We start from the raw sequence: 27,378 nt of genomic DNA on the forward strand, positions 1-27,378 counted from the left end.
AATAAAGGGAATGATTACACAACAACGCTCAAGACCATATTCCATATGAAACAGGAAAATAGTAGTGACAATATTAACTAGCAGAGCACCCATAGGAATCCAACTCGCATACAAAAAGGAGGTTACTCCACATAAATACATCATGCTTCTGATGCAGACACATTCTCCAAAAAACAAAACCTACTGCACTGGACTGTTTACACCCAATGTCCCTTCTGAATATTTATGACAGTTACTATATGCTTAACAATGAAAAATAACAGTTAATATCATGGCACTTTGGAGAAAATTAAAGTTTAAAAATGGATTTACAGTAATTTACTTGTCATTTTGCAACATTCTTAATGGTTAGATATGTAAATAGAAAAAGTATTTTTTCTGTGACATTATAAAAAAAACAATTAACTTTTGCTTTAGTCTTCTCTGATGAATGGCAGAAATGCCCTTCCTTACATAAAGCCATTTTCCTTAATACCTCATAGGAAATTATGCCACTGTAGAGACAAGGCTTTTCTTGTTTGCTTTATATGATTTCCCAGTTTAGTATCAGTTGTGCCCTGATGTCTAAACTGATCATGTGGGTGCAGGAGTCAGAGGCTAAACAACCACCATTTTAAAACTGCACGTAAGCAGTTCACTTGACCCAAATTAAATGTGCTGAAGTCATTAGCTGCTCTTTAAAGGAAGGTTCACTCTGATATTGTACATTTGAAAAGACACAACTGGAATTTAAGGAAACCTGATTTTTAACAGTGAGAAGGTTCAATGCTTCCCTGAAACTGAAGCCCCTCAAATCACTTCCCAGTTTTGGAAACTCAGCCCAATACTAAAGAGTTTCCTACTCACATTGCAAAGAAAAACATGAACTAAATCTCATACCGTGACACCAGTGTGGATTTGTGCAATCTCTCTGCTGGCAGCTGACATGGAAGTGAACAGACATACACCAGAAAACTTGTGCTATGAAATTAGTGAAAATTAGGATTTTCACAGAAAGACACTGGCCAGCAAAAGTCTACTAAAAGCTTCAGGTAATGTTTGCCAACTTGTGCTTACAGATACTCAGATCTGCTTTCAGTGACACTTAGCTTGTCTTGTGGCTCTTACATAACACAGATTCCTTTCCTCAGTGTCTTAATCCCTTTTCCCCAAAATAATAGTAAAAAAAAAGTGGTACATTTGGCATTTCTTCAGCCCATCACATTCATAACTGCTGCTTTAGCATTAAAAATAAGGATTATCTGTGCTGTATATTACACTGCTTCCTAACATGAAATGTAAGGAACACACCTCCTAGTCCTAGTTTGAACCATTCTTTCAATTGCGTTCTTTGAGCCTGCTACCAACATTTCAGGTTTGATTTTAAGTACAAATCACCATCTCTAAGGGCAAAAGTTATGGGAGTCATTGAGGACAGCACCTATTTTATTCTAGATAAGCTTTTTCCACTGGCAAAGTGGAACTCATTCCCAGCAGTGTGGCAGTAAGATAAAAAAGGAACTGATGTCCTTTTCCAGGCTGTGGCTGTACCGTGTGCAGTTCTGATGCAGTTAAGACAGCAAGTATAAAAGCAATAAATAGTATGAGGTTCAGTATTAGCTGCTCATTACTGCTAAATTATGCTGTACAGATTTTAACTTCTCTAACTGTTAACTGAATTCTTTAATTAAACTGACACTTGATGCCGTGTCCAACCCTTGCTGAAAGGGCCAGGATAGAAAGGCACTCTCTGTATCAGTGTACAATTCCTAGTGTGAGTTTTGGAGCAAAGCCTACCAATTCTGATATGGAGTTAATAGTCTCCTTCAGGATAGGATCAATATTCCCCATGAAAGCAGAGAGTCTTGACCTATTCAGTGTAAATATCTGCTCTCCTTGCTGTCATTTCAGTCTGAAGGGCACTAACATAGCTCTAATTTCTATGTCTAGAACAGGGATATCAGATGTTTAGAGAGAAGACATTTGGAACTACAGAAGTGATAAGTTCTTACTCATCTTGCTGAAAAATCTGAAATCCTTGAAGGATTATTACATCACCTGATACAATCTGTGTTCATTAAGCACTGAAAACCTTTCCTTGCCCAGAACATTGTACTGGCAAACTATACAGCCAGACCCTTTGTGCAGTCAGGAGCCCCAGAGACCAACTCCTGTTTTAAAATTCAAATTTGGCAAAATTGTTAGAAAGTTCTAACATTTTAAATCTGGCAGTTGAAGGTTCAGCATAACAACTGTCCTGGACAACAATCAATACAAAAAGAAAATTCACACTAGGTGGCAAGGGCAGGATGTTGAGTTACTCATTTTATGCAAGTGCATCCAAATGGAGAGATGTTTATCCATGCAGGAACAAATGGAGTAACGATTGGCACAGTTAAGAAATGGAGAATTCAGACACATTCCTCAGCTGACATCAAAAGAGGATTTATGTATTCAAAGCCTTCAAATTCAGACTGGTCAATCTTCTTCACAATATCACTGTTAGGATTAAAAAAGTCATTAGTTCAGCAAAAGTAAAAAGTTAACATTAACTGATAGTTTGACTTAAAATTAAAACCTGTACAGTGGACTGCAGTTGAGAACATTTCACTTCTCTCTTTCATCTCTCTCTACCTTTACAGTTACCACTGGGTTTTTTTAACCCCAATAATGGTACCAAAACACAAAACCCCTCAAAAGCAGTGACTGGGCTGTACTCACTCTCCCACAAAGCAGTCTGCAAGGTTTGCAGTTTTAAAACTATGCCCTAAACAGACAGTTTTGTAAGGACCTGAAAACATTAGGATGTGATAGATACTGCACCTGCATCAGCAACTTTTCTAAACCTTTTTTGTACAGTCTGTCTTTAGAAAGGGATGAAGAAGGAAGTTGGATTTCAGACTTGATTAAGGTGCACAGGTAACAATTAATATTGACTGTGTTTACATACTATGTGAATGTTATATAAAACATTACAAAAACTTGTAAAATGTGAACAACAGCAGCTCAATCACGCTAGAAAGGTCAGGGCTCCTCAAGAGTTAAGAACCACAAATCCACTACCAAAATCAAGCACATTATCATGCCTTTTATAAAGGTTTTTCAGCCAGGATAATCTTACCTGACTACCAACAGTGTAAAACACCCAAACAAGCCAAACAAAGCGTCTTCTCTTATCTGAACTTCTTAAAATTCTACATTACTTACTCATCATCTGGAGTGAGCTGCACAGGTTCATTGGTGAATTGGGAATCAAAGTTATCCAGACCAAATTCTCCAGATATATTTGGTTTAAATGGAGGCACCACTTGCTTTTGCTCCATCTAAGAATAAATGCACTTAGTCACACTGAGAATTAGTTACAACCTATTGAATTATTTTTAAACAAGGCTGGAAATTACTATTAAGTTTATTTATTATACTTTCTACAATCATTCTATTAATCTACTGCACTTACTGTCTGTAAAAGGGATAAAAGATTGTGTATGGTAATTCTGGTACAACATAAATTAAGATCTTAAGGATTTTGATCTTAAGTTCCTCTCTTAGGCTCCAAACAACTTTGTCGAGGCATCACTGTATGCAAAGAAACTCAGCCACAGCAGTGGGCATTCACATACCAGATCCCAATCAACATTGCGGAAGAAGGGATGTCCCTGGATATCTGCAAACCCTGTCTGAGGATGGCAGCCCAAGCGTTCCTTTGGATCCTGGGCAAGGAAGAAAATATTTCTAAATGGATGCCACGGTCTACACATGAATAAAATGCCTTTGTTACAAATCCCATGAGAGATGAAACACCAGAATTACAAGGAACACTAAAGAACTAGGTTAGGATTATTTATTTTGGAAACTGCTCCAATTTACCCTCTGAAATAGGCAGGAATATAAGGAATATAAATGGCTATGCTGCTTTTCTTCATTTTCATTCAGATCTGTTTAAACATACCATAGGTGTCAGAGCAGGCTTTGTTAGATTACTAATGAATTTGATTCTTTCTCCCCACCTTCCCTTGCTCCTCTCTGAACAGACTATGCCAGGAAATCACACTGGGGCAGTAACTGCAGTTCCTGGTAAATAGTGTGGAAAGGAGGTTATTTTAGTACGACAATTCCATCTCCATGTACACACATGCACACACTACCAGGGAGTTGTAACAGTGTGCAGTGAACAGTGTTACTTTCTTAGAATAACTTTACCAAATCTGGTTTCTCCTGTATCTCTTTCTTCCCACTCACATAACACTCACTAAAAGCCAGCAAGTGCTTGGACTCATCATCCACTACCACACATGCACCTTCTGACTCTCAGGCTAGAGAGCTTCCAGCAAGCAGCGAGCACATCCTGCCTCTGCATCTCTCTCCATGAAGTCATCAGAAGCTGTCCAAGTGATTTGCTAAGCTGCTTCTCTCAGAACCAAAATAAATCTGGTAAGTTCGTTCAATTCTCCAGCTTAAAGAAATCACTTGGAGCATTTCTACGCCTTTCACTTTGAAACTTACACACAATCCCAGTCTGAGAACCAGGAGCTTCAGATTTTAAGAGAAGTATCTAGAATAGGGCCCCCAGCCCCAATGAAATTGTGCTTTAGGCTCTCATCTTTTCTACCCTGTTTCTGTATGTGGTAGATAAAGTACATCAGCTCTTACCTTGTTAAGGAAACTCTTTAGAACACCTGCTGCTTTAACAGAGAGGGATCGGGGAATTCGGATCTGTTTTTCCAAAATTACTGCAAGAAAACAAGGTTCCTATCAGCCTTTGCATCTTTGTAGTTAGTTTAAAGGTTAAGTGGAAGCAAAGCACTGAAGTGTAGGAACACCCATGGTACTTACCTTGGAAGAGATAATCCTCTGTGTTCTGATCAGGGTTGTCAGAACTCCCGACAATGTCGAACGGTGACCGGCCCGCCATCATCTCAAACATCAGCACACCAAGGGCCCACCAGTCCACGCTGAAGCCTGGAATTCAAGAGAGAAAACACCACATTTCACAACAAAAATACCAACACCTCTGGGGCTAAAAACAGACAGAGAAGAACGAGTTCAAAAATGTAAGTATTGCCAGTTCTCTGGTTAGCTGAATAAAGGAGAGATAACGGCTGTACCAGACATTACGTGGATCATTACGTAGACAACAGGAGGAGATGCTGTACAGGGGAAATGCAGAGTTTAAAGGTTGGTGTTAAGACCTTAACAAATAGATAATATTTAAGCCTAGTCATTACTAACCAACAGTGCATTATCCAGGGTGGGAGATAAGGCTAAGGAGGAACTATGTGAGTCTTAATAGCAGTAAGTCAGTCATTCATGGAGCAAAGCTTATCTCCCCTACTATTCACTGCTACAGGAAATCCCAGTAGCCAGGCTGGGGCTCATACAGGCTGGCCGGCCTAGCAAGCTTGTGATAAGCAGGAATATCTGAAGCCAGTATGAAAGAGACATTTGACTGAAATAAGATGGTAGATTAAAAACAAATATGTAAAGGGACATCTACTATCTAGGCCTTTTGCAATGAATTTATATCTAATCCATCATTGCTACCAAATGTAAAGCTCCAAAACCAAACACGATGCCAGACTGCAAGTATATCATTGGTACTATCTAAAATAGTTATAAACAATAATATATTTGGAAGACTCAAGCTATTCTTCAAGACTGGTCAAAAGAATTTAAAATGTGGAATGCAGAGTATCTCATTTACTTTGTATGAAGTTTTCTGCTCTTCCTTTGAAGGCTTTATTTACTTTTTCAGACAGGATGTTGAATTAAGACTGGTTATGTGCCTAATGGAGATTTTTACTTTCTACTGCTAAACAACTCCAGTAAGAAGAGATAAGGTGAAAATTATAAACTAGCATCAAGAAATTCCATTTACCATAATCCTCTCCTCGGAGAATCTCAGGTGCAATATAGTTTGGAGTCCCACAGAATGTGCTGGTTGTGTCACCAGGCCTCAGCCCCTCCTTCAGGAAAAGATGGGAAGAAAATACTTTACAGTTAACTGAAGATCCCACACCCCTCTGTTAAGAGCTTTACTTAGAATTAATTTAAGTCTTGAATAACCAGCATAATGGCAATTCCACAGCAAAGTCAAACCCGTGATCCAGTGTCTTTGTAGTGACAAAAGTTTTCCCAGAAGAAATGGGCAGTGCCACAGAATCCAAACAGGAGCAAGTGACTGATAATTTCAACCTCTTTTGAAATCACCTTATCCTGACTATTTCAGCCAACCCCTCCCAGACAAGTTGATCCAGAAGCTTTATAAAAACATAAACAGTACATGCAAGTGTGGTCTGTGCACTCTGGCATTTGCCTTTTCTCCACGTGTGGAAGTGAAATGAATATACAGCCTGTGTGCACTGTGTACAAAGAGATAACTTGAAACTTCACTTTTTGAAGTCTCTGCATCTTTTAATTTATAACATTTCTTAATTGTTGATTTTCCTGGTTAGCAAAAAACTAGATCTTACCTTGCACATGCCATAATCTGTGAGTTTAATATGACCTTCAGAATCTAGGAGCACATTATCCAATTTTAAATCCCTGTAGATTATCCCTCGCTCATGTAAATAGTTCAATGCTAGACTGATTTCAGCAGAATAAAACCTAGTGTAAAAAGAAATATTGATTACTTAAGTAATCAAAACTCAAAGCTCAATAACACAGTCTTGGTAGTATGATATTTTCTATACATAATCCCAAGTATTCTATTCTTTTTCCACAGAGAAGTGGCAAATTGTTTATAATCACGCAAATGTTTCCATGCACTTCAAAAATTGTTTTTAGTTAATAGTAATGCCTACTGCAATCATCCCTTTTATCTCACCATCTGAGATTAAGCATATGCACCAAGAACTCAGCATTTGCCTGGACAGCTGGTAGTGGCTGTTGTACAAGAAACACATTGATATCATTAGACATTAAAAAAAAACCTGTAAAACTGTTTTTCTAGAAAAAAAATAGCAGACTGAAGTCATACAGAGTAATGCCAATGCGAACAGCATCTGAATGCTATTACAGTTCCTTCTCGAAACACAAACACAGTGGCTTGCAGCAGCAAAAGGAGGATGCAGTTTCACATTTCTTAAATCCTTAACATCTGGAGAGGCTTTGCTGGCTCATCCCTCAATCTCTGCACTGCTGCACTGTGTCAGAAAACCACTGTTTTGATGCAAGAAATCTGGAACAAGACACACCTGGCATGTTCCTCTGGCAGCTTCCTCTGCCTCTGCATATGGAACATCAGATCTCCTCCATTGACATACTCTATAACAAAGAATAACCTGGAACACACAGGATTGTTACAAATGATTGTGTGCACGGCTGAAAGAGGTGTGAGATGTTACAGGTCTGTTGTAGAACAATGTCCATTCCACTCTACCCATCTCTCTGGCACCAGGCTGGTTTCACCATTCCCATCCCCGCCCCCACCACTCTTTGACTAAATTTCCAAAGTTAAAAATCAAGTATACAAAGTCTCTCTAGGTAATTCCTTCATTGTTAAAGGAATGTAAGTAATCCTTCTCATACTCCTCATCCATTACAGGTACTGCTTGTCATTACTACACATGTGACTGTATAGAGCCACATCAGTTTCTATGCACAAACCAAAAAAAAAATTTTAAATCTAATTTTCCTTCCTGATCCCTTTAGTCTCCTTTGTTTGTGGTTAATACAGTAAGTGTATTACAAATACTCTTTCTTCTCACTTCCCTCCACTAGCTTGTCACCTTTTTGAAACAGCAAGGATACTGTTCAAATATACAATAGCTGTATTTTATATGTACTTAAAGTTATTACTGTATAGAATAGAAAAATAATCATTTTCATCTCTATTACTCAGTTTTCCTTTTGAAAACTCAGATTCTATTTTCTGAGATTCATCTTCAGAGAATCCAGGCAAGTTTGAGACAATTATTCTTCAGTTTTTGTACTTCTGATTTTCATCTCCTCATGCCTTTTTTCCTTCTATGTTCTCTCCTACCACATATTCTCAATCCTTTTTTTTTTCCTACTAGCTGCACTTCTCTTCCTTTCCAGAATCCTCCCCACCACATCTACCAGTACTCTACATTCTTCTGCATCTTCCCCATCTGAAAGCCTTAGATGCACATGGCATTTGGATCATAAAATACTACAGTGGTTTACAAAACACTGACTTTGCTACCTAACACTTTATGCTTTAAATACGCCTTTGAGGTGCCTGATAGGATGAGGTATTTTTAATAAGACTATCTTATTATTAATTTATGACCTTTACCTGCTTTCTGTCTGGAAGCAAGAGTGCAGTCCGACCAGAAAGGGATGATTTGAGGCCTGTTCAAAGACGTGTTTCTCTGTCTGAACCCAATCAATATCCTATTTTTTGAAGAAAAGTGACATTCAGAAAAGGACTGTTGCACTTCTTAGCTCAAGTATTAATGACAATTAGCAGGAAGACACAAAAGGGCTTTGCTGTCCTTGTTTTACTTGCAAGAAATTAAATATTCTATAGTTCTGAAATGTGAAGCAACAGCTGACAGCATACATTTTTTTCCTCAATGTCCCTTACTCTTAGCCTCACTGTGTAACCACCTTGGGAATGAAAACACACTGATCTATAAAAGATAAACTGGTGCAAGGAAATGTAAAATAGCACCAAGAAATGCAGAAGGAATCAATGGTAGACTGAGAAATAAATGCAAATCTCTTGGACAGCAAGCCACAGTCACTTCAATCATTTCAGAGTAGCCTAAAGAAACCCAGGGGAAATCCTCAGTAACAAGAGGTTTTCAGCAGTTTAATAGTGCAATTTCTGACATGTTTTTACTAATCACTGTGCAAAAATTAAGATAGGAGTCTGATTTAACAAGAAATTAAAATAATATGGTGAGATTTCTTTGTGACAAAAACCCAGACTTGAACATACGAAAATCAGACTCCACCTGGCTACCTGCCTTGTGAACCTCCTATAGAGCAGTACCAAAAAACCACGTGCAGAATTCTCATTGAGTGCTGCAGCCCAGACCTGGCTCCCACCTCGTGGGGGACATTGGAGCTGTCTGGAAGAGCTGCCCAATTCACTGAGAACACCTTGCCCACCTCATCATCGTTAACGAGCTCCTTCTTCACCACTTTCATGGCATAAATGCGCTCGGTTTTCTTCAGCCGAACCAGCAGCACTTTGGCATAGCTGCCCCTTCCAATGACTCGGAGCAAATCGAAATCCTGCAGGCCCAGACTGGAGGAAGCTTTGCCACTTTCCCTAATGCTCATTGCCTGTGGATAAAGTTGCACTGAAATGAGGAAGCAGCCTTGCAACTGTCAGCAACTGCAAAAGTCAGCATGTCAAACATTTCAAAATGAATATAAACAAGTAATTCAATTAACACTTGTTATCTTAAGACTGTACTGTCCTGGAAAGGAATGTGCTGGGAAACAAAGGAGGCAAAAGAGACTTGGCAGATAAGAAACAAACCAAACTGGAAGAATTTGGAACACTTTCTAAATCAAAGCACATCTCAAGGTTCAAAATAAAGAAGCATGCCAGCCATACATGCACATGCCTCAGGAGCAATCCAAATGTGCCCTTTGTGCTAATTTTCAGTTTGTGACAAATTAAATTACTAAAATCTTGAAATTGAGACACACAGGCTTTAAGATCTTCAGTGAACCTCATGGGTTCCCTCCAACTTCAGATACTCTGTGATCCTATGTAGAGAGTTAACCTGGTTAAGATATTTTACCTCTTTTTCTTCACCAACGTGGTCCAAGCTCTCATGACTCGAGGGATTGTATGGAATCACTGGAAGTGCAAGAAAAATTTATTAGACTAATGAAACACAACAGGATTTTCTTCTGCCTTAAAATTTCCACATTCAGAGAAACACAGTTTAAATGTTTCTATTGCAAGAATTCAAAACTGATAGGTTTGCATTAGGACCATCACTCTGACTGCCACAAGAATAAACATGTTTGGCCTCCACTCCAGCAGGAGCTCTGCTACTGCTGTTAAGGGTTTGGGTTTTTTTGCCTGATCAGGGCATTTGAAGTACTCAGCTTACTAAATGTAACTGATAGCCTAAATTCTTCTTTTTTTAATCAAGTTTCTGAAACTGATAAGATATACAATACTGGAATTTTTACATTTATATGCCCCTTAGCATGAAGAAGCTGTCTTACTTTTCGTATTCTATGAAAAAGTAAAGACGGGTTTTTAAAATAATTTTACTTCAAAGTTCACTTTTCAGCAACTTACAGTAATTTAGAGAAAAAAATTATTGATCTTACCTGTTTCTACATTATCTGAATGCACTGATGATGGATCCATAGGCATTATTGGTTCCTGCAAACATAGATAGGATTTTTGTAATAGACTGTCCAAGTGTCAGACACTTGGACAATAAACTAAATTAACGACCCTTGAAGAATACAATCTAGCTACTTTTTAACTTGATTAGTCAACATAGTTACTAAAACATATACAATGAAATAAACCACTGCATTCTTTATTTTCCCTATTTTCTGGAAGTTATGACATGTTTCCAAAAGCTGCAGAAGTGACAACTTGGTACAACAGAGAAAGAAATACAGGAGATGAGAAATTAGATAGAAAAATTGAAGTCCTTCAGCAGTATACATACTAGTCAAAAGAATTCCCAAAATATGGACTTGTAGCTGTCCATTTTATTAAACCAGGAGCAGTAACAATCTCAATTTTTCTCAGGACTTAAGAACTGAAAATGACTGAATTTCTTGGGAGAAAAGTCAAAATTTCTGCACTTCAGATTCCTTTGCTGTAAATGGGAAATAATCCAATAATGTATCAGATATTTAGATAATTTGCTCTACCGGTAGTCCATTCTGAAGATGTAAAATAGTGTGTGCGTGCATATGTACACACTATGTAACATCCCTGTGAACAGTGGGATAAACGTCCCTCATATGTGACAAGGGAAAAACATCAGATGTGCACATTAGACTCCTGTCTTGCTACTAAGTTGCAACTCTGCTCCTTGAATCCCAAACTTTCTCACAAAAGTCATGGTAACCATAAAAATGATGTTTCAACTACTGCAATTATTTGCAGGCTGCAGCCTGAAAATCAATAGTATAAAATGGGGGGGTTTATTTGTTTGATTGGTTGGTTGCTGCTTTTCCCAGGTAACTTTTCAGAACAATTTTACTTACTGGCTGTAGTGTATGTCGGCCACATTCAATATTGACAAGTTTGTGACACTTCTTGTGAACGAGGAGTTTGCAGTTGATGCACTTGTACCCCTGGCGCCCCAGGCCCCATATCCGGTCAGTGCAGATGGCACAGTGAGCTCTCTGCAATCAGAAACCAACACAACTCTAATTAAAGAGCAAAACTAAACAATAAAAACTATCCAGCCACACTTGCATTAACCAAGCTCATCTCCTCATCTCTCTGTAGGTGAGTCCTTACAGAGGAAGGCAGGAGAGCAGAAGCTTCAACACCTTAAACAGCCAGACAACGTGAATGGGAAGATCAACACTCGCTGAAGGACATTCACAAAACAACTCCAAAGATCCATGAAAACAGGGTGCCTACGGAGGCAAGAGTGGAAACTGATTTAACTATGGTGCCTTGACAGCCTTTAACCCAGATGAGGTCAAAAAACAACAACAAAAAAAGCTGAAGTTAGACATGAGGATGCTCAAGATGAAGTTTAGTGGAGACAATCTCAAGCATTAAGCACACAATACACTAAGCTTAGAGAAGAAGGAAAGATTATTGAAGCTGTCAAGGGACCTGACTTACCCAAATATTTTGGGTTTGGTTTTTGCTGCTGCTGTTTTAAACACAGCAGAGCCTTCTTGGTCCTTAGCTAATTCTATTTGACCATTGCTTCCTGAAAACATTCTGAATGGTTTGCTATTTTCAGTAGATTACATGGCACCAGAAACAGGCTGCCTGGAGAAACATCACAGCTTTCTCCTCTAAAAGTCATGAAAGAAAAGTCTGTGCATCATAAGCAAGTTCAGACCATTTTACTCCCAGAAGCTGAAAAACTGAAAACCTACTTTTAGCCATCTAATACATTCCAGTTTGCACTCTGGGAAGATTTTAAGTGAACACAGGAGTTTTAATATTATGTTTTCAGAGTATATGTACAGTGAATTGCAACCAATTTGTTTTGGTTTTTTCTATTTTAAGTTCCTGACGATTTCATATTGATTAGGTCTCCTGAAAATACAGGATTACCAAAAGTGTATAGACCAACAACAAAAATGAGAATAAAACTACCTGATAACTTTTCAAGGCAGTGGCATCATCATTATCAAAGTAAGACATCCCTGTATCATGGCTTTAAGTACCCAACAAGAGTCTCACCCTGTTAAATCGTTTGGCTTGGAAAGTGTGACCATTTGCACAATAGAGCTTTCGCCACCGGCGGGCGCCTCGGCGATAAATGGACTCTAAGAGGAAAAACACAGGATTATATCCAGACAAATACAAGTACAGAACTACAACATCTTCTCCTGGAGGTTTCTGTGCAGAGTGACTTGCAGAGTAAAGTTTCATTCCTACACCTTACAGAAACAGAGTAATGTTCCAAGTATCTTTTTCTTTTTTTTAAGTTTTGGAGAATATTTGAAGTAGAATAATCCTGATCAACTCAAAGTTAATTCTGATTTTCTGAAGTTAAAAGGAACAGTGAGTCAAGAAAAGGGAAATTGTCCAAACAATACAAGTGCTTGTGTGCAAAGTATACACCTCAACTTGGGGAGGAGCTGTGGGGAAGGGAAAGGAGGAAGGAAGGTGAATTTTGGGAGCACGTCCTGATTTATAAGATTGATTGACAAATACTCCAGTGTTTTAAATCCACAGCTGCCACTATTTTTTTTTAAACTATTACTTTATTTTTCATTACTTTAGGCATGTCAGAAGACAAAACTGAAAAACTACACTGAGCTGTAAATCTGATTCAGTCTGCAACCTCATTTTTCGGATAACCAGCATTACCCATTCTGCCCAAGTTAACTTTTGAACACGCACATTTACATTTGTCAGAGATTTGGATATCAAGCTGACAGATGTGTCAGTGCATAACATACACACACTCTTTTATAAAACTTTAAGACTGAGGGGAAATTACCTCTTTAATGTCTAGAACATTAGTTAACACAAGGGAGGCTTTTGGAGAATCCTCCTGAATTTCAAATGAATTAACCACAGATCTGTAAATGGTGACACAAGTTGTTATCATTGGTTATAAGCCTCTGCTCACAGTTGTCAGCCAGCAATCTGGCAACTCCCAAAAAGACAAGAATAAGATAAAAAACTGTCATGATAGAAGAGGCAAAAGCAAGGAAAGCAGAGTGACATGGGTAGTTAACAGGAATGTGAAATGCTGATTAACAATGATTCAGAAGTGACAAACATTAAGTTTAGCAGGACTTTCTATTCCTTCTAAATATTTAATTTGTACAGATTTGCATTATTAATATTCATAACTGCAGGATGCCATACCAAACATCAAAATCTGTTAAAACAGGAAATCTGATTTTCTGTATTCCTTAACTAAAATGCCTACTTACTATCTTCTCCTGGACAAGGCATGCCAGGCCGCTCTGGGACACAAGGAAATACTGCAAGAAAGACATTGACTTCTGATTAGCTTTTTATTTCAGACAGAAAATAAATCTTTGGGCTAAATACAACACTCCTGAAAGGCATTCAACCATCTAGAGAACAGCATTGAAGAACAGAACTGTTTAAGAACAGCAAAGCATCACAAAGCCCTTTTGCTGGGCATAGCAATGACATACATGAGAAATACAAGCAAAAAGCAGAATAAATCAAGTTATTTCTTAAAGAAAGTAACTAGAAAAAGTAATTATTTTGTTTTCTCATGTGACCAATCTTCACAGTTAGTCAAGATTTCCGAACATTATAAATGTATTATGTGACAGTGTCCTAACAGTTACATAGGATGTTGACTATATAAGTTTGTTTTTTTTTTCACAGTTTATTTAGCTTCAGTAACACTACCCATCTTTTACAGTTCATTTGGCTTCAGTAACCATCAGAGAGAAGTATAGCTGTGGAGAGACAGCCCTGGTGCCAGTTTAATCAGAAGCTTATCAAGCACAAAAAATAATGGAGAAAGGGCAGATCAAAAATTCAAGTAATATGTACAGAAGCAGTGAAACATATCTACAAAGGGATTATATTCTTCCCCTTTTTAAAACTCTCTGTGGGAAGCTGCCAAGCTGTCTTTTTCTTTCAAATGGGCTGACGACAAACTAGATTTTTTGCATCTTTTTAAGAGCAGGAGCCTGTTAAGACACTGTAGTGTAACACAGCAACACTTCATAATGATCACTTCTCTGCTCTAATCTCTGATAAACCAAGACCGACCTTCTACTGGTAAAAAGTTACAAATAGCTAGAAAAATATTCTGCAGAAGCTGCCAAAACAGACATATAACCCTGAAGAATAAAAATTGAACAATTACACATTCAACAGGGGCATAATATTTTTAAAACTGAAGTACTTAATTTTAGAAAAGTCAAACTTTTCATTAATCTGGTATCACAAATGGAGCTCATTAACTTTTTTTCCTAACAGAGATGCTGCTCTAAAGCACTTATCCATAATCAACTTCAGGATAATATACACATCTAATAAATAAATAAATTGTACTTATCTCTTCTACCATTCACTGCCAGCAAGTGTATGAAGGCACTTGGGCTGAATGAATGAAAAGACAGGGGCTGGGTTTCATGAATAAACTAACAGCAAAGTATATTTTCCTCCCTTAATTTAATAAAGAAGAGCTAAAAGTACAGTGAATGGTCATCAGCATCCCTTGACAGGATGGCCACAGGCCTGAAGGGAGAAGGCTGCCAAAAGTACAGGTAATGCAAGGTAAGAATTCCACTCATTCACAGGTACTAACATGAGCAGCAGTAAATTTCAGTAAATTTCACCTACCATGGATCAGAAGCTCTGAATCCTTGTTTAGTTCATACAACCGAAAGGCCTCTTCTAACTCCAGCTGAGAGGAAACTGTACATGGATCTCCTGTGGAAAGAAAACAGAACAACACAAAACTCAACCCAATTAGTTCCATACCATTCAGGAGTTCCCTCACAGTTGGTTCCAAGATAATTATTGTAGCAAAAATCCAATATTCTCAAATGTGGTAGTATTTCTTTTTAACACTGTTCAAAGAGTACATCTGAAAATAGTCATATTGAATTCTTCCAGGGAAAATAAAAATATGGGATATTCCCAAGAGGTGAGCAGATCATAATAACAAACCATCATTGCTACAAGCATGGTTACACATTATTTCAGTACAGGAAGTGCAGGCTATATTCTAGCACCTAAAAACCTTCTAAGATTACCTTTTATTTCATGGTTTTTTAATTAGAACTGAGTCAATTCTATTTTCACAGCTGCTTCAGCACTGCCAAGACTTGCACCAGGAGCTGCAAAAGCAGTCAATGCTCAAGTCTCTCCTCAAACAAAAATGGAAATTTTTGACAAATAATGTAATCTAAGTACAACACCCCATTTTTCTGATTTGTAACTACTACTTTCACACTCACAGGGCTATTTGAAATAAAATCTTTTAAAGAAAGGGCACCAAGGCAGAAAAAAAGTGGGAGTTGGTTTGCTTTGTTTCTTATTTTTTTTAGTAAAACCGTTGCAGTTTTGTTGACCATTTGTGATGGTGCAGACTAAATTATATGCCAAATCCTTGATGATAAAGTTTCTCAAACAAGACTGTCTTTTCTTTGGTGTCTGATGCAGATTAGTAACATTATAAAAAAAGAAGCCCCCTAAAAGAATAAGCCTTTTTCAAAATAATACTGTAACTGAAACATTTTTAAAACAATGTTGTCCCAGTCATCACTGCCCCAAAGAAAGAAAATACTTCATTATTAGTTTAACTTCCTCCCCCCTTTTCATCTACACAAGATGTTCTGTGTAAGAACAAGGGATTTATTTCTGCCTGCTCGTCCTCCAGCATGAGCACAAGTTTATTTTTAGCCCAAATCCCATACAGCAAGTCTGCCTTTCCATATTTCTAATTTTTAACAGAAATACTACTTTCCATGTCTTTAAGTGGCAAACTGGTTATGGGTAACCAAACTGGAAGAAGGCAAAGTAATTTCCATCCCAGCTAAACTGGATCCAATCTGGAAATTTTACTGCTTTGAGTCCTCCGTCGATGCCACAGTTAGAAAGTTCTCATGCAACAGACTCTCAGCTATTCTCTTTGTGTTTTATATGGCAAGGTTTCTAAATTAATACAGGCACTGCTAAGGCGTTTCAGTGGAATCACATACCCAGCAGCTGGGGGTATTTAAACTCAGCCCCCAGAAGTTTTTCCAGATAATTTGTTTTGTTTCTAATGTATCACAATGCATTTGTTTCTAATGTATCTTCTCCCCAGAACAGGAAGGACATGGACCTGATGGAGCCAGCCCAGAGGAGGCCACCAAGTTGATTAGAGGGATGGAGGACTCAGCTGTGAGGAATGGCTGGGAGAATTGGGATTGTTCTGCCTGCAGAAGAGAAGCTTTGGGGTGACCTAATTGTGGCCTTCCAGTGCCTGAAGGAGCCGACAAGGAAGGTGAAGAGAGACTGTTTACAAGGGCCTGGAGTGACAGGACAGGGGGAATGACTTCACTGACAGAGAGTAGGTTTAGATTGGATATCAGGAAGAAATTCTTCCCTGTGAGAGCCGTGTGACCCTGGCCACAGGGTGCCCACAGAAGCTGTAGCTGCCCCATCCCTGGAAGTGTCCATGGCCAGACTGGATGGGGCTTTGGGCAGCCTGGTCTTGTGGAAGGTGTCCTGTACATGGCAGGGGGTGGAATGAAATGATCTTAAAGGTCCTTCCAACCCAACCCATTCTGTGATTCTATGCATTCTATTCTATTGCTAAAATATCAGTAATAAATGTAAATGGTCCATTTTCAGTGTTCTGTCTTTATTGTTTTCTGCACACCAAAATCCTAAAGATGACTCTTTGAAGCCACCTACAGTCATTTACCACCAAACCACTCCCCCCAACAGCTGGATACCTGGACACCACAGTGCCCACCCACGGCACAAACGCACACTGTGCAGAGCAGGGTGGGAGGAGAAGGAACAATTGTATTTACTCAGACTCACTATGGGAATCAACAAACTAGTTTTTCTTCTTTTGTTTCCAACACCTGTGCAAACAGTTCTGTGTTTCCTTTTGGCAGAAGCAAAAGAGGGTCTCAAGAACAAGCAAACTCAGAACAGAAGGTTTATGGACATCTCTTTCAACGAGCTTGAGTAGTACAAATTTTGCAGTCAAAGACAACTGGGATACATAGGAAAATACTTACTTTTGAGTTATATACTGAGAAACAACAGACTGAAGTGACACACAAGGCCAGGGTCCATCCCACAGGATGTTTCAGAAAGCAGAGAGAAGCTGAACTGACCATATATGGAAAAAATAGAAATTTGTCTAAAATCTAATCAAGTTCATTCTGTTTTCCAGTTGCATCTGAGGATTTTGGAGATGACTCCGCTCAATTAAATTAGATCAGTCTTTGTGTGCCATTACCTCTATGAAATCAGAGTAGTTATACATGATGCCCTCATCTTGCAAAGGCATTTACTATATGACAAATCAAAACCTTAGTGACCAGGTAAATCCAGTTTAGTCAGGAAATAGTGATGCCCCAGACCCCTTATCTTCTCTTACACTATAAAAAGCATGAGTAATAGTGTAACAAGTACCAGCCCACAGCACATACCTTTCCTCATGCTACTGTTAAACAGCAAACTTCAGTTTTGGTGAAGAGGATGTGATATAGGAATTTTCCAGTAAGGGAAAACAGGTTTCTAGAAAGAGTATCAACTGAAAACACTACAGAGTGGTGCTGAGAGAGGAGGCAGGGGGCTTGGCAAGAAGCCATGCATTGTACATGCAAGAATTATTCACTAAAGACAGGAGGATTTGTTTTAAACACACTCCTCATTGGCAGATTAACTTTTTCTCCCCTGACATTAAACTGTCAACGATTAAAGCAAACATGGATTGCTTGTGAAAATCAAATCCTATATGAACACATGAAAATAATTCAGTCAAACTGCAGCCTTGCTTTTTCTTTTACAAAAGTAACTCTAATTAAAGAGCAGAAATTGAGACAGAACAAACTGTGGCTTCATGTAAATTATTGAATCAGTACAAAATGTTTAGTAAAAAATTATATATATACTTTTTACTATGACTGACACTGCAAACTCCTCTACAGTGACGAGTCCATTATCTTCCTGATGATAAAACAACACAGCCAGCTTATTATAAAGTAAATGTTCACTCCCAGTAGCTCTGCTGCACAGTTCAGCCATAAACATTGCTCATTTTACTGTACTGCATCTGCCTGGTATAAATAACTTTGGAATGATGAGGGGAAGAAAAAACCCCACCTGCTCAGACTCCCAAGACCACGTAATCTTCAACACACCTGCCTACATGGCACTTCCAAAAACCAGCTTTGCTCCATGTTTAACTTTAAGCTCTGAATAAATTGGCAGTAGCCCAGTTTTAAATGGGAGGAAACAGTTCTATAAGCACCATTTATGCTGATGACTGCATGCAAACACCAACCACAGCCAACAAATCACTGCACACTGCAGCCTTTTATGTACTGCATCAGCTAAAATAACTCCACAGCAGTCTCATAATTCAGAGGGCTCTTCGTTGTAGCTGTAGCTCAAAACTTACGTGTAAAATGAACTAATTCCACTGAGAAAACAGAACCTACAAATAACCTTTAAAAAAAAATACCACTGTACACACACCGCTCAACGGATGACATCTGTTAACAGGGAGAACACACTGGACTTCTTTTCATCCAAGGCAAACTTTAGGATGGATAATGTAAGCACTAGAGATGTAGAGTTCTCAGTCAAGGTTGTCTCTGCGCTTTGATGAAAAGTTACTACATGTCATTGGTATTTAGAAAAAGTTTTATTAGCAGCTGTGTGTTAATAGACTTTAGGTTGCTAAAGTAACAGCTGATAATAACACTTGAGATAAAATGTTTTTGGTTACACATACAACTCAACTATACATTAAATTGTATCAATATTTTAGATAAATACTGCAATTTGTAAAACCTAATGTCTGTTTAACTCTTTCAAAAATATAAGATATAAACAGAATCTTCAACAGTATAAGGGAATACTTTCTGTTGCCTTCATGAGAAGTCCTAACATTGAATTAACATTTTCATAGTCACTGAGGTCTTGTTTGGTTTAAAAGACAGAGAGCAAGCTACACACTAAGTATTGTGAAACAAATACCTCTTTATTAAGCTCTACTTAAGAAGGCATTGGATAACTTATTTTTGGAGTCAGATTCTATGTTTTATAAGGTTATCTTATGAAGGCAGAGGGAAAGGAAAAGATGAAAGGGAAAGAAAAGGTAGGATGTAGAGCAATGTATTGATGAGCACTGATCTACCTTCTTCATCAATCCATTTCATGGTGAAAAGCTGCTCATTGTCAAAGGAGCACATGTCTCGAACTTCACTGCACAGTCCCTCGAAGGAGATGGAAGGCTCAAAATAGGTTATCATGATGTCCCTGAGCAAGAGAAAAATAAAGTTCAGAAACTATTTCACAAAACATAACACTGATCATCATCTCTATCACCTTCCATATACCACTAATATAAACCCCATCCCTGATTAAACTACCTCCAAAATGTTAAAGTAAAATAAAGTACCTAAGTTCCCTTCTTATAGCAAAGTCAGGCTCTAAGTGATTTTTATTACTTGACATTCAATCCTCCAGGTATCTTCTTCAAAAAACCTCAGATTTTATGCCCAAATTAACTATGAAGTGAGTTGCAGGAGACATTAACCACAGAGAGAAATTAGATCTCTTACACCAGTGGAAACTCAAGAATGAAATGCTGCAAATGCTTTATATTATGATCATAACATATTTCTGGTTTTACTTCCTCTTTAACAGTTATTTTGTTATTAGATATCAAAATGTAAAAACACATACATCTACCCCAACTAAATTTTGATTGTGTAGATGTTATGAAAAATTAATGACAAATACTAAACAGATTTCCTAGCAGATTTGGGGGGATGTGCCAAATATTCAAAGTGCCTTTAAAAGAAGAGTGGTGCTTCACATAATGAAGGGGAAGGCTGACAGAGAAACATATATTTAGAATTGAAATGCACTGCTTTACTGTTATGCAGAATGAGTATTTCTGTGAGGATTACAATTAAAAATGAGTTAACCTGATTTTAATAAGTTAGCAAAAATGCTGACCCACTGTGTTGGCTGGGCCTTAAAGGGGAACAGGTGACTCAGGGGTCAGTCCCTTAACCAAAGGAATTGTGAGGTACAGCTAGAGGAAGGCTGTTTACAACACACTCCTCAAACATAGCACAAAAGCCCCATGTTTGAGCTACAAGATTAATCTTCCCATAAAAACCTCATCCAGCTGGATTTGCTCCGGTGGGTGCCAGCACCCATGACTGTTGAGGAGAGCTAAAGTAAATTATTGAAGCAACAAAGTTTTCACCTGGTCAGAAATAGCATCAAGGTTCCTACCAGATTGAAGTGTACATACACAGCAAGTTAATATCTTTAAAACATCATGTGCATGGGCAGATTGGGATCAAGAAGGTGACTTAACATAAAATGCTGTGGTCATGGAGCTGGAACAACGCTCAGGAGGGGCAGAGAGCACACAAAAAATAAACTGCTTGCCTGAGGCTCCTCTTAGAGCAGCAGCAGGAATAAATTTAACTGGCAATTTCTAAGCACTGTGGAAGAACAGCGAGCCTGCTTCTGGATTTATGAGCATCATCAGTTGGGTTTAGTTAGGGGACAGACTCCAGTAAATAGGGCAGATGTGTGTCCAGGATAAACATGACATCTCTTCAATAATCTGAATAAAGCAGTCAAAAAGCTGCTACATGATTTGGTAGAGGAATCACTCCTGTTCTTCCCACATGAGACAAAATGCGAAACAGAACAACATTTGAACCCCAGTATTTAGACATAGCACAGTCATTTAGACCAAACAGGGCTTTATTTGAAAGTCCCAATTGCATCCATCCAACATGGCAAAGGTCTCTCAGACACAAAGGTCTCCCTTCACATCCTCTCTAAAAACACCAACTGGGAACCCAATGCCAAGAAGGCGGATTTGACAGTGTGTTACTGTCACAGACACACTGGCAGCCACCACAGAGCAACCCTGTATTAGGAGGCAAAGCCTTAACCCGTATTTCCTGTTTTTCCGGGAAGGAAAAAAGGCATTGCTTACTTAGCAGCTCCACTGATTTGGTGCTAGAGTTTACCATTCCTTCATTTATTGACATTTTAGCACAGATATATCCACTTTGGAATATGTTCTTAAACAAAAAATTAGTTCTGAACAGAGAAGAGAAGCAAAGTATCTATATTTTTATGTATTTACATTGTAGGTTTTTTTGGGATTGAACTATTCAGTAGAAAGTTTGTTGAATGACTGTTACTGCCAGAAAAACAGAGTTACAGACCACACTTTTAAAGACTGTAATCACTGATGTTTCAGCAAAAACCGAAGATTAAATTATATATGTATTATCAAAATCTGTTCAGCATATTTTCAAATTTGATGATTCAAGTTCACTTGAAATAGATTTATCTGTACTGCAGTGAACAGGAAAAGTCACAATGTTAAGATGTACTGAACAGCCTTGGAATCTCTTCATATCTCTAAAGTAAAAGCTGGTACCAACTGAAAAAAAAAATCTCTTACTACTTGTTGGTATCTTCAAGTGGCAAACCAGTTGTCCTTCACAGAACCTGAGAGTTTAATTATTTCAGAATTTAAGCATGTTCTCTAAATTAGTACTCTAATACCTCCAGCAGGACATGTATCAGTTACTAAACAATTTGGAATATCTCTTCTGCTACAGCGGACAGTACCAGTCTTTCAGAGAACTCTAGCCAATAGCAATGTTACAAGAGAAAGATGATGTTAAGTATAAACAAGGTTCCACAAACAACATCTACGAACACAGGAACTGAAAGGTTACAGGTCTTCCTACTACTTTATTTTGCCATTTGAACTCCACTGATGACCCTGACATTTCCTGAGACACAGGTCTCACTTTCACAGTGATTCTGTTGTCACACCTTCGTGTCTCCACACTTCTTGCCCCTAATAGCACTGATGATGCCTTCCTCCAGGAAAAAGGTGGATTCACTCAAGCCAAGGAGAAGCTAAACTCTATTGAGACAAAATTTTGTATTTTAAATAAAAGTTAGTAGGCCAAATTAAGGGACAAAGGAAAGTTAATATGGACCATAGCCTGCTGACTTGCATTAAAGATACAAAATGTTTTCTTTTACTGAGATGTGGGAAAACTCTTCTTGACAATAGGCCTTTCCTTGTGATGAAGATAAGGTTATACACTGCCTGGAATAATCGTGTTTGTCATGAAACTATTCCAAGGTGAAATAAACATCCTTACTTGTCACCTCTTGGCACACACAGGAAATTAGAAGAAAATCTGATTCAAGCACACATTTGTATCACCACATCTGGAGGTGCCAATTAACTCTTACTGTGGAAGCACCAGACTTTTTACAATTTGTTTTAGCACTATTATAGTTGGTCTTAATCAGGGACCTGTGTGTAGGAAACATGCAAATAAACAAGACAGCACTTGTCCTGAATTACTTTCACTGAAAATGCTATCACTTCTATCTTTCATAAATATTAATAAAGATAATTTAATGCATACTACTAGAAGGCCTGTGTCAATATCCTGCAAATATCAGAATCAGTAAATATAAATCTTAGGAAGACTGAGAAAAGGCAAATGGTAAATCTAAACACACTAGAGAACGTATTTTAAATACATCTAGAAGACCATATTCTCCACCTTTCCTGAGATCAAACAGCTTTCCTCATTTTCTTTTACAAATCATCCAAGAGTTGTAATATCCTTTAACAAAAAAAGAACCATCCAACACAAAAAACCCCAAACCAATGCCAACAATTAAATACAATTATCTGTAGCTCATTTTCACTGAGCTTAAACTCCTGTGAGAGAACCACCCTGTAAGAACAGACACTACTGCTTTAGACTTTTCCACCTGCAGCCTCATATACCCCTTATTATGTACGTGGAAATGTACAGATACATCATACATATTACCTACATATTCATGCATGTATCACACACCTGGGCCAGTCATTAAGGCTTTTGAAAATGTCTAATTAGAGCTCACTGCAATGAAGCCCCACAGGACTCTGGGGGAATTCTGCTGTGTCAGTGTCATTTCTGTACTGTGAGGTGCAGCCACTGCCATTCACAACCATTTAAAGCATTGTTTTCCCCTGTGCGAGTCTGTTTTTCTGGAAAAACATATTGTCAGAAAGCTAAATCAATATTGAAACAGCAAGAAGGGGGGAAAATGTATTCACAGGCTTAGTCCAAAGTCTTCTTAAGCTGAACACTCTCCTGTGAAGAACATGAATGTCAACAGACAACAGAAGTCACTGCGCCGAAGAATTGATCAAAAAGCGCCCAAGATAAATAAAAATAAATTATGGAAGAATTCAACAATCATTAAGAAATAAATTTTCTGGAAATCTTTATGGAGGTACATTTTGATTTAACAACTAAAATTTATTTTCTCCTCACACTTTTTCCACTCATGTAATTACATTAAAATCAAGAAAATAAGCAGGTTTAACATGTATCATGAGAGGACTGTCAGGCGTGCTCTTCATTTCAACCAAATCAAACTGAAGGTGGGCAAAGCATTGGTATCTACCCCTTTTTATTAAAAATCTAACCTACATTACAGCCTACGCAGCTAAAACCAGCATAAAATCTATGTCAGGCACTGAAAGAATACAAGCTAGCAGTTCTAATCATGACAGAAAAATTATTATAGCTGTTTGGTTTTGCTTCTTTTCTAAATCAGCATGAATTCTACAGGATTCCTTGAGCATGAGCAGTGAATTATTCCCACCTGTTCTCTACTCCCACAACATATGTATGAATAATATAACAACTTCTTATACTGACCTGACAAAAAGCATCTCCAGCAAATGAAGTAAGACAAAAGGTAAACTTTGAATATCATCAGAGCACTGAAATGGTTGTAATTACAGATGCTGATCAGTGCCATACACTGGGAGCTGCTATACTTTGTTACTGCATCAACAAAAACCCCCATGTTTGGAATAACATAGTGAATTCCTAAAAACTGCCTCAGGAACCTCTGTTACACAGACTGCACAGATCACAGTAACTCTTTAAAATAGATAACACTATTTTAAGCATTTTAAACAACCAGTCCTACGTGAAAGATAAGCACAGTTTACCTGAGAGAAGGAAATACCTGGAAAAACTCAACTGAATGCCTTAATTCCCAAGTCTCTGGGAATTCTCCATCCCCTTATTCTCATGATCTCTGTTCGCTTTTAGGAAAATTTTCCATCCTGTTTTAACATATTTCATGAATTTAAGACAAAGAATTACCACTGTACAGTTCAATGAAACAAAGACTCTTCAAAAGGTCCTGTGTGAAGTCTTTGTCTTGGCTGAGGAAAGTAATTGGGCTCCCGGCCAGACCCAGCCAAGTTTTGGGGATTCAGGCTCAGCTCTTTGCCCCAGGCAAGTATCCCAACTATCAGATTCCCAAACATTTCAAGAACAAATCTGTGCTTCTAAGTGGCTGGGTTGGGTTGGCTTGGTGGTTTTTTGTTCCTTTTTCTTTTCAACCAGAAACTCTTTTTGGAAGATGAAAAGACCTTCCGAGCCAGACTTGCCCAATAACTTCTACAACCCACTCAAATGCTTCCATTAAAAGGAAATTAGGAGAGATTAACGTTTCCTGATTAACACTGTTTCCCATTAATTCCTCAATCCAGCTCTGAGACAGTTTATTTGAAGAATGGGGGAAAAGCTGCCTTTGGTATCAGCATTTAGTCCTCAGTCTCCAAGTCATTTCAGGGTAAGTGCAGATAAAATGTTTGGCTTTGATACCCACTTGATAGTGCAAGTCTGAGAAGGGGCTTGAGACTTTCTGTTGTAAGAAAGTGGAGAGAATAATTTGCTTATATCTCAAAATAAATCATGACTAAGGCATTCAGCTTGTTAGTTTGCTGGTATTCACAATGGTTAACCAACACCCTCTGTGACTCAGTGCCATTATTAAACTGATAACTGCATTAACAGATAAAAAGTCAATGGACGGGACTCAAAAGAAACATTCCAATGCCTGTGAAATTATTACCAGTGTCATGAGCCAGCATTCCTGTCCAATGTAGCAGATTTTTTCCTCACTCCCACAACCCCAGGCTGCTTCCTCCCTGTCCTTGCTCCACAACCTCCCTGTGCTAAAGCAAGAACCCATGTGATTGCATGTGGACGTGATCAAGATTAAAACTGACCCAACAGAAGAAAAATAAATGGTTTTCACCCAGACCAGTTCCCATTTTAGTTCACTGTCTGACCAAATGAACACTTCTGCCAGCTGATAGCCAGGGGCATCTTCACTTCTTTAAAGGTGGATTAAAGGGACTGTGAAACAAAGAGCTCAGAATTTCACATACTTTGACAGTGTCTCACATGTCCTTTAAAGCCACAGATTGTGCCAGTCTCTACAGTAACTTCAACAGACTTCTGTCAAGAAAAGTCTCAAAGCAGACACAAGCCAGAAACCAAACACAGCAGCAAATACCAAATGCTCAGTGTGGTTCCTATACTTCTCCTTAAAATTACACAGCCAGAGACAGCAGAGAGTAAATACTGAAAATGTAGTACACCTCTTCTTGTGGTAACACAGATAACTGGAAGGAAGCTATCAAGGGCATCATGTGTTCACTCAATCCAAAAATGCAACCTACATTGTTTTCTGCTTAGATCACCTCCCCTCAGACTTAATGGCCCAATGAACCACTGGCAACCCTTGCACCGAAACTTATTAAGTCTTGTAACTGTTACTATTTAATAAGGTGTTGTGAGCCCAAGGCAGGATGTTTCTTTTGCTTTATGTGTTATTGCGGGACAGCCACTGAATTAGGCCCAAAAATTCAGATTTCCATTCTGCAGACACCTAGTATTTTGGGTTTTTTTTTTTAACAGAAAAAGCATAATTGACAGTAGATGCATCTGGCTTACCATTGACAGACTCCCTTGGAAATCGCTCGGTGCCTGGCAAACAGCCTAAAAATCCATGAAACAAATTTTCATACAAACATCCTCTTCCTTTAGTCCTGAACATTACTTAACATAGAGAGACCAGGACCAAAGTTGCACTCCGAACATACCAAGTGCGACTTTTGGCGTGTGTTATGAAGGAATATGTACTTATTACTGACAGCCAGGGCCTGGGGGTGACGGGAAGCAGGGTGAGCAGGGCAGAGGCTGCTCAGGCACATCCTTGTTCAGCGGGAAGGCCATCCCAGAAGAAGGGAGGATCTGGCTTCCCCCCTGAACCCTAACTCCAGTCCTGCACTTGACATCCGTTTCAGCACGGCTGGTTGGTCGCGCAGTGTTTTTCCTCCGCTCTTTCCCCCCTCCCCTGCAAGTCCGGGGATACCCGGGGCTTGAGCCCGGAGTACCCACGGGAGCCCCTCCAGAGCAGTCCGTGCCGGGTACCCCGAACACCCGCGGGGCCGCTTTGCTCCTCTCCGCCCGGCCGCCCCCGGGGGCTCGGCGCCCGCACTCACCCCTTGTAGTAGGCTTTCACCCGGACCTGGTGGGCGCCGTCCCCACCGAGGCTGCCCCCGAGGCCGCCCGGAGCCGACATGGTGCTGCCGGCGCTGCCGTCCCGCTGTGTCGGCATCGCCCCCGGGCCGGGCCAGGGCAGCCGCAGGCTCGGAGCGGGGGAACCGCAGGGTCGAGCCAGGCCGGGGCGGCGGCTGCGCGACCCCCGCGCCTCCAGCGCGCCCCGCCCGCGCCGGGCGGCACCACGCGCGGGGGCCGGGAGGGGACCGCGCAGAAGCGGCGGTGGGAGGGAGCGCGGAGCCGCGCGGGGCGGCGCGGAAGGGCAGCGCCGGATGTCCCCCGTCGGGGCGGAGGAGCCGCCCCGAGAGCGGCCGGGGAGCAGCTCCGCCGCCCCCGGATGTGGGTGTCAGTCCTGTGGGTGTCCCCCCGCGCTCTACATGGGCTCTCCCCGGCGGGACTCCACACCTGTGGAGCGGGATGCTCCACGCCGCGGCGGAGGGGGGGCAGCGGCGGCACCCAGGTAACCGGAGGCCCCGTAGCAGAGTCGCCACAGCGGCCGCTCCCGGTCAGGCGGGTGCGAACGCGCACCCGGGTCCCTCCGCTCCCACCGCCGCGTCCGGAACGGGGGCGGCACCGCGGGGTGCGTCACTCCGCCACCCACACTTGGTACGGCCCAGC

At 39.7% G+C, this 27,378-nt stretch overlaps 1 protein-coding gene across 3 annotated transcripts; it reads right to left on the reverse strand.

Moving 5' to 3' along the window:
- Nucleotides 1–27,101, reverse strand: PRKCI (protein kinase C iota). Of its 3 annotated transcripts, XM_082288164.1 has the most exons (19): nucleotides 26,703–27,101; nucleotides 26,152–26,196; nucleotides 19,455–19,576; nucleotides 14,924–15,013; nucleotides 13,525–13,575; nucleotides 12,317–12,402; nucleotides 11,149–11,289; nucleotides 10,249–10,303; nucleotides 9,705–9,763; nucleotides 9,061–9,237; nucleotides 8,240–8,337; nucleotides 7,176–7,262; nucleotides 6,450–6,585; nucleotides 5,855–5,942; nucleotides 4,813–4,938; nucleotides 4,630–4,709; nucleotides 3,600–3,689; nucleotides 3,187–3,302; nucleotides 1–2,478 (listed from the first exon to the last, which is right to left on the reverse strand). In XM_082288164.1, the coding sequence occupies exons 1-19, from the start codon at nucleotides 26,816–26,818 to the stop codon at nucleotides 2,391–2,393; spliced, it is 1,851 nt and encodes a 616-aa protein (XP_082144290.1). In that variant the 5' UTR covers nucleotides 26,819–27,101; the 3' UTR covers nucleotides 1–2,390. The 3 variants fall into 3 exon arrangements, with proteins under 3 accessions (XP_082144290.1, XP_082144291.1, XP_082144292.1); XM_082288165.1 differs by lacking the exon at nucleotides 26,152–26,196; XM_082288166.1 differs by lacking the exons at nucleotides 12,317–12,402; nucleotides 26,152–26,196; nucleotides 26,703–27,101 and having other exon boundaries at nucleotides 19,455–19,501.
- Between the last annotated feature and the right edge of the window lie 277 nt (nucleotides 27,102–27,378).

The sequence above is a fragment of the Coloeus monedula genome (genome assembly GCF_965178545.1).
Source record: "Coloeus monedula genome assembly, chromosome: 10".
In the NCBI taxonomy this organism is placed as follows: domain Eukaryota; kingdom Metazoa; phylum Chordata; class Aves; order Passeriformes; family Corvidae; genus Coloeus; species Coloeus monedula.

Excerpts from the sequence above, each read along its gene's own strand:
- PRKCI (XM_082288164.1), bottom strand. The coding sequence starts at position 26,818 with ATGCCGACACAGCGGGACGGCAGCGCCGGCAGCACCATGTCGGCTCCG. Across the intron at positions 8,338-9,060 it reads AGCTCGTTAACGATGATGAG|GATATTGATTGGGTTCAGAC; the intron begins GTGGGCAAGGTG and ends TTCAAAAAATAG. Across the intron at positions 5,943-6,449 it reads CAGATTATGGCATGTGCAAG|GAGGGGCTGAGGCCTGGTGA; the intron begins GTAAGATCTAGT and ends CTTTTCCTGAAG.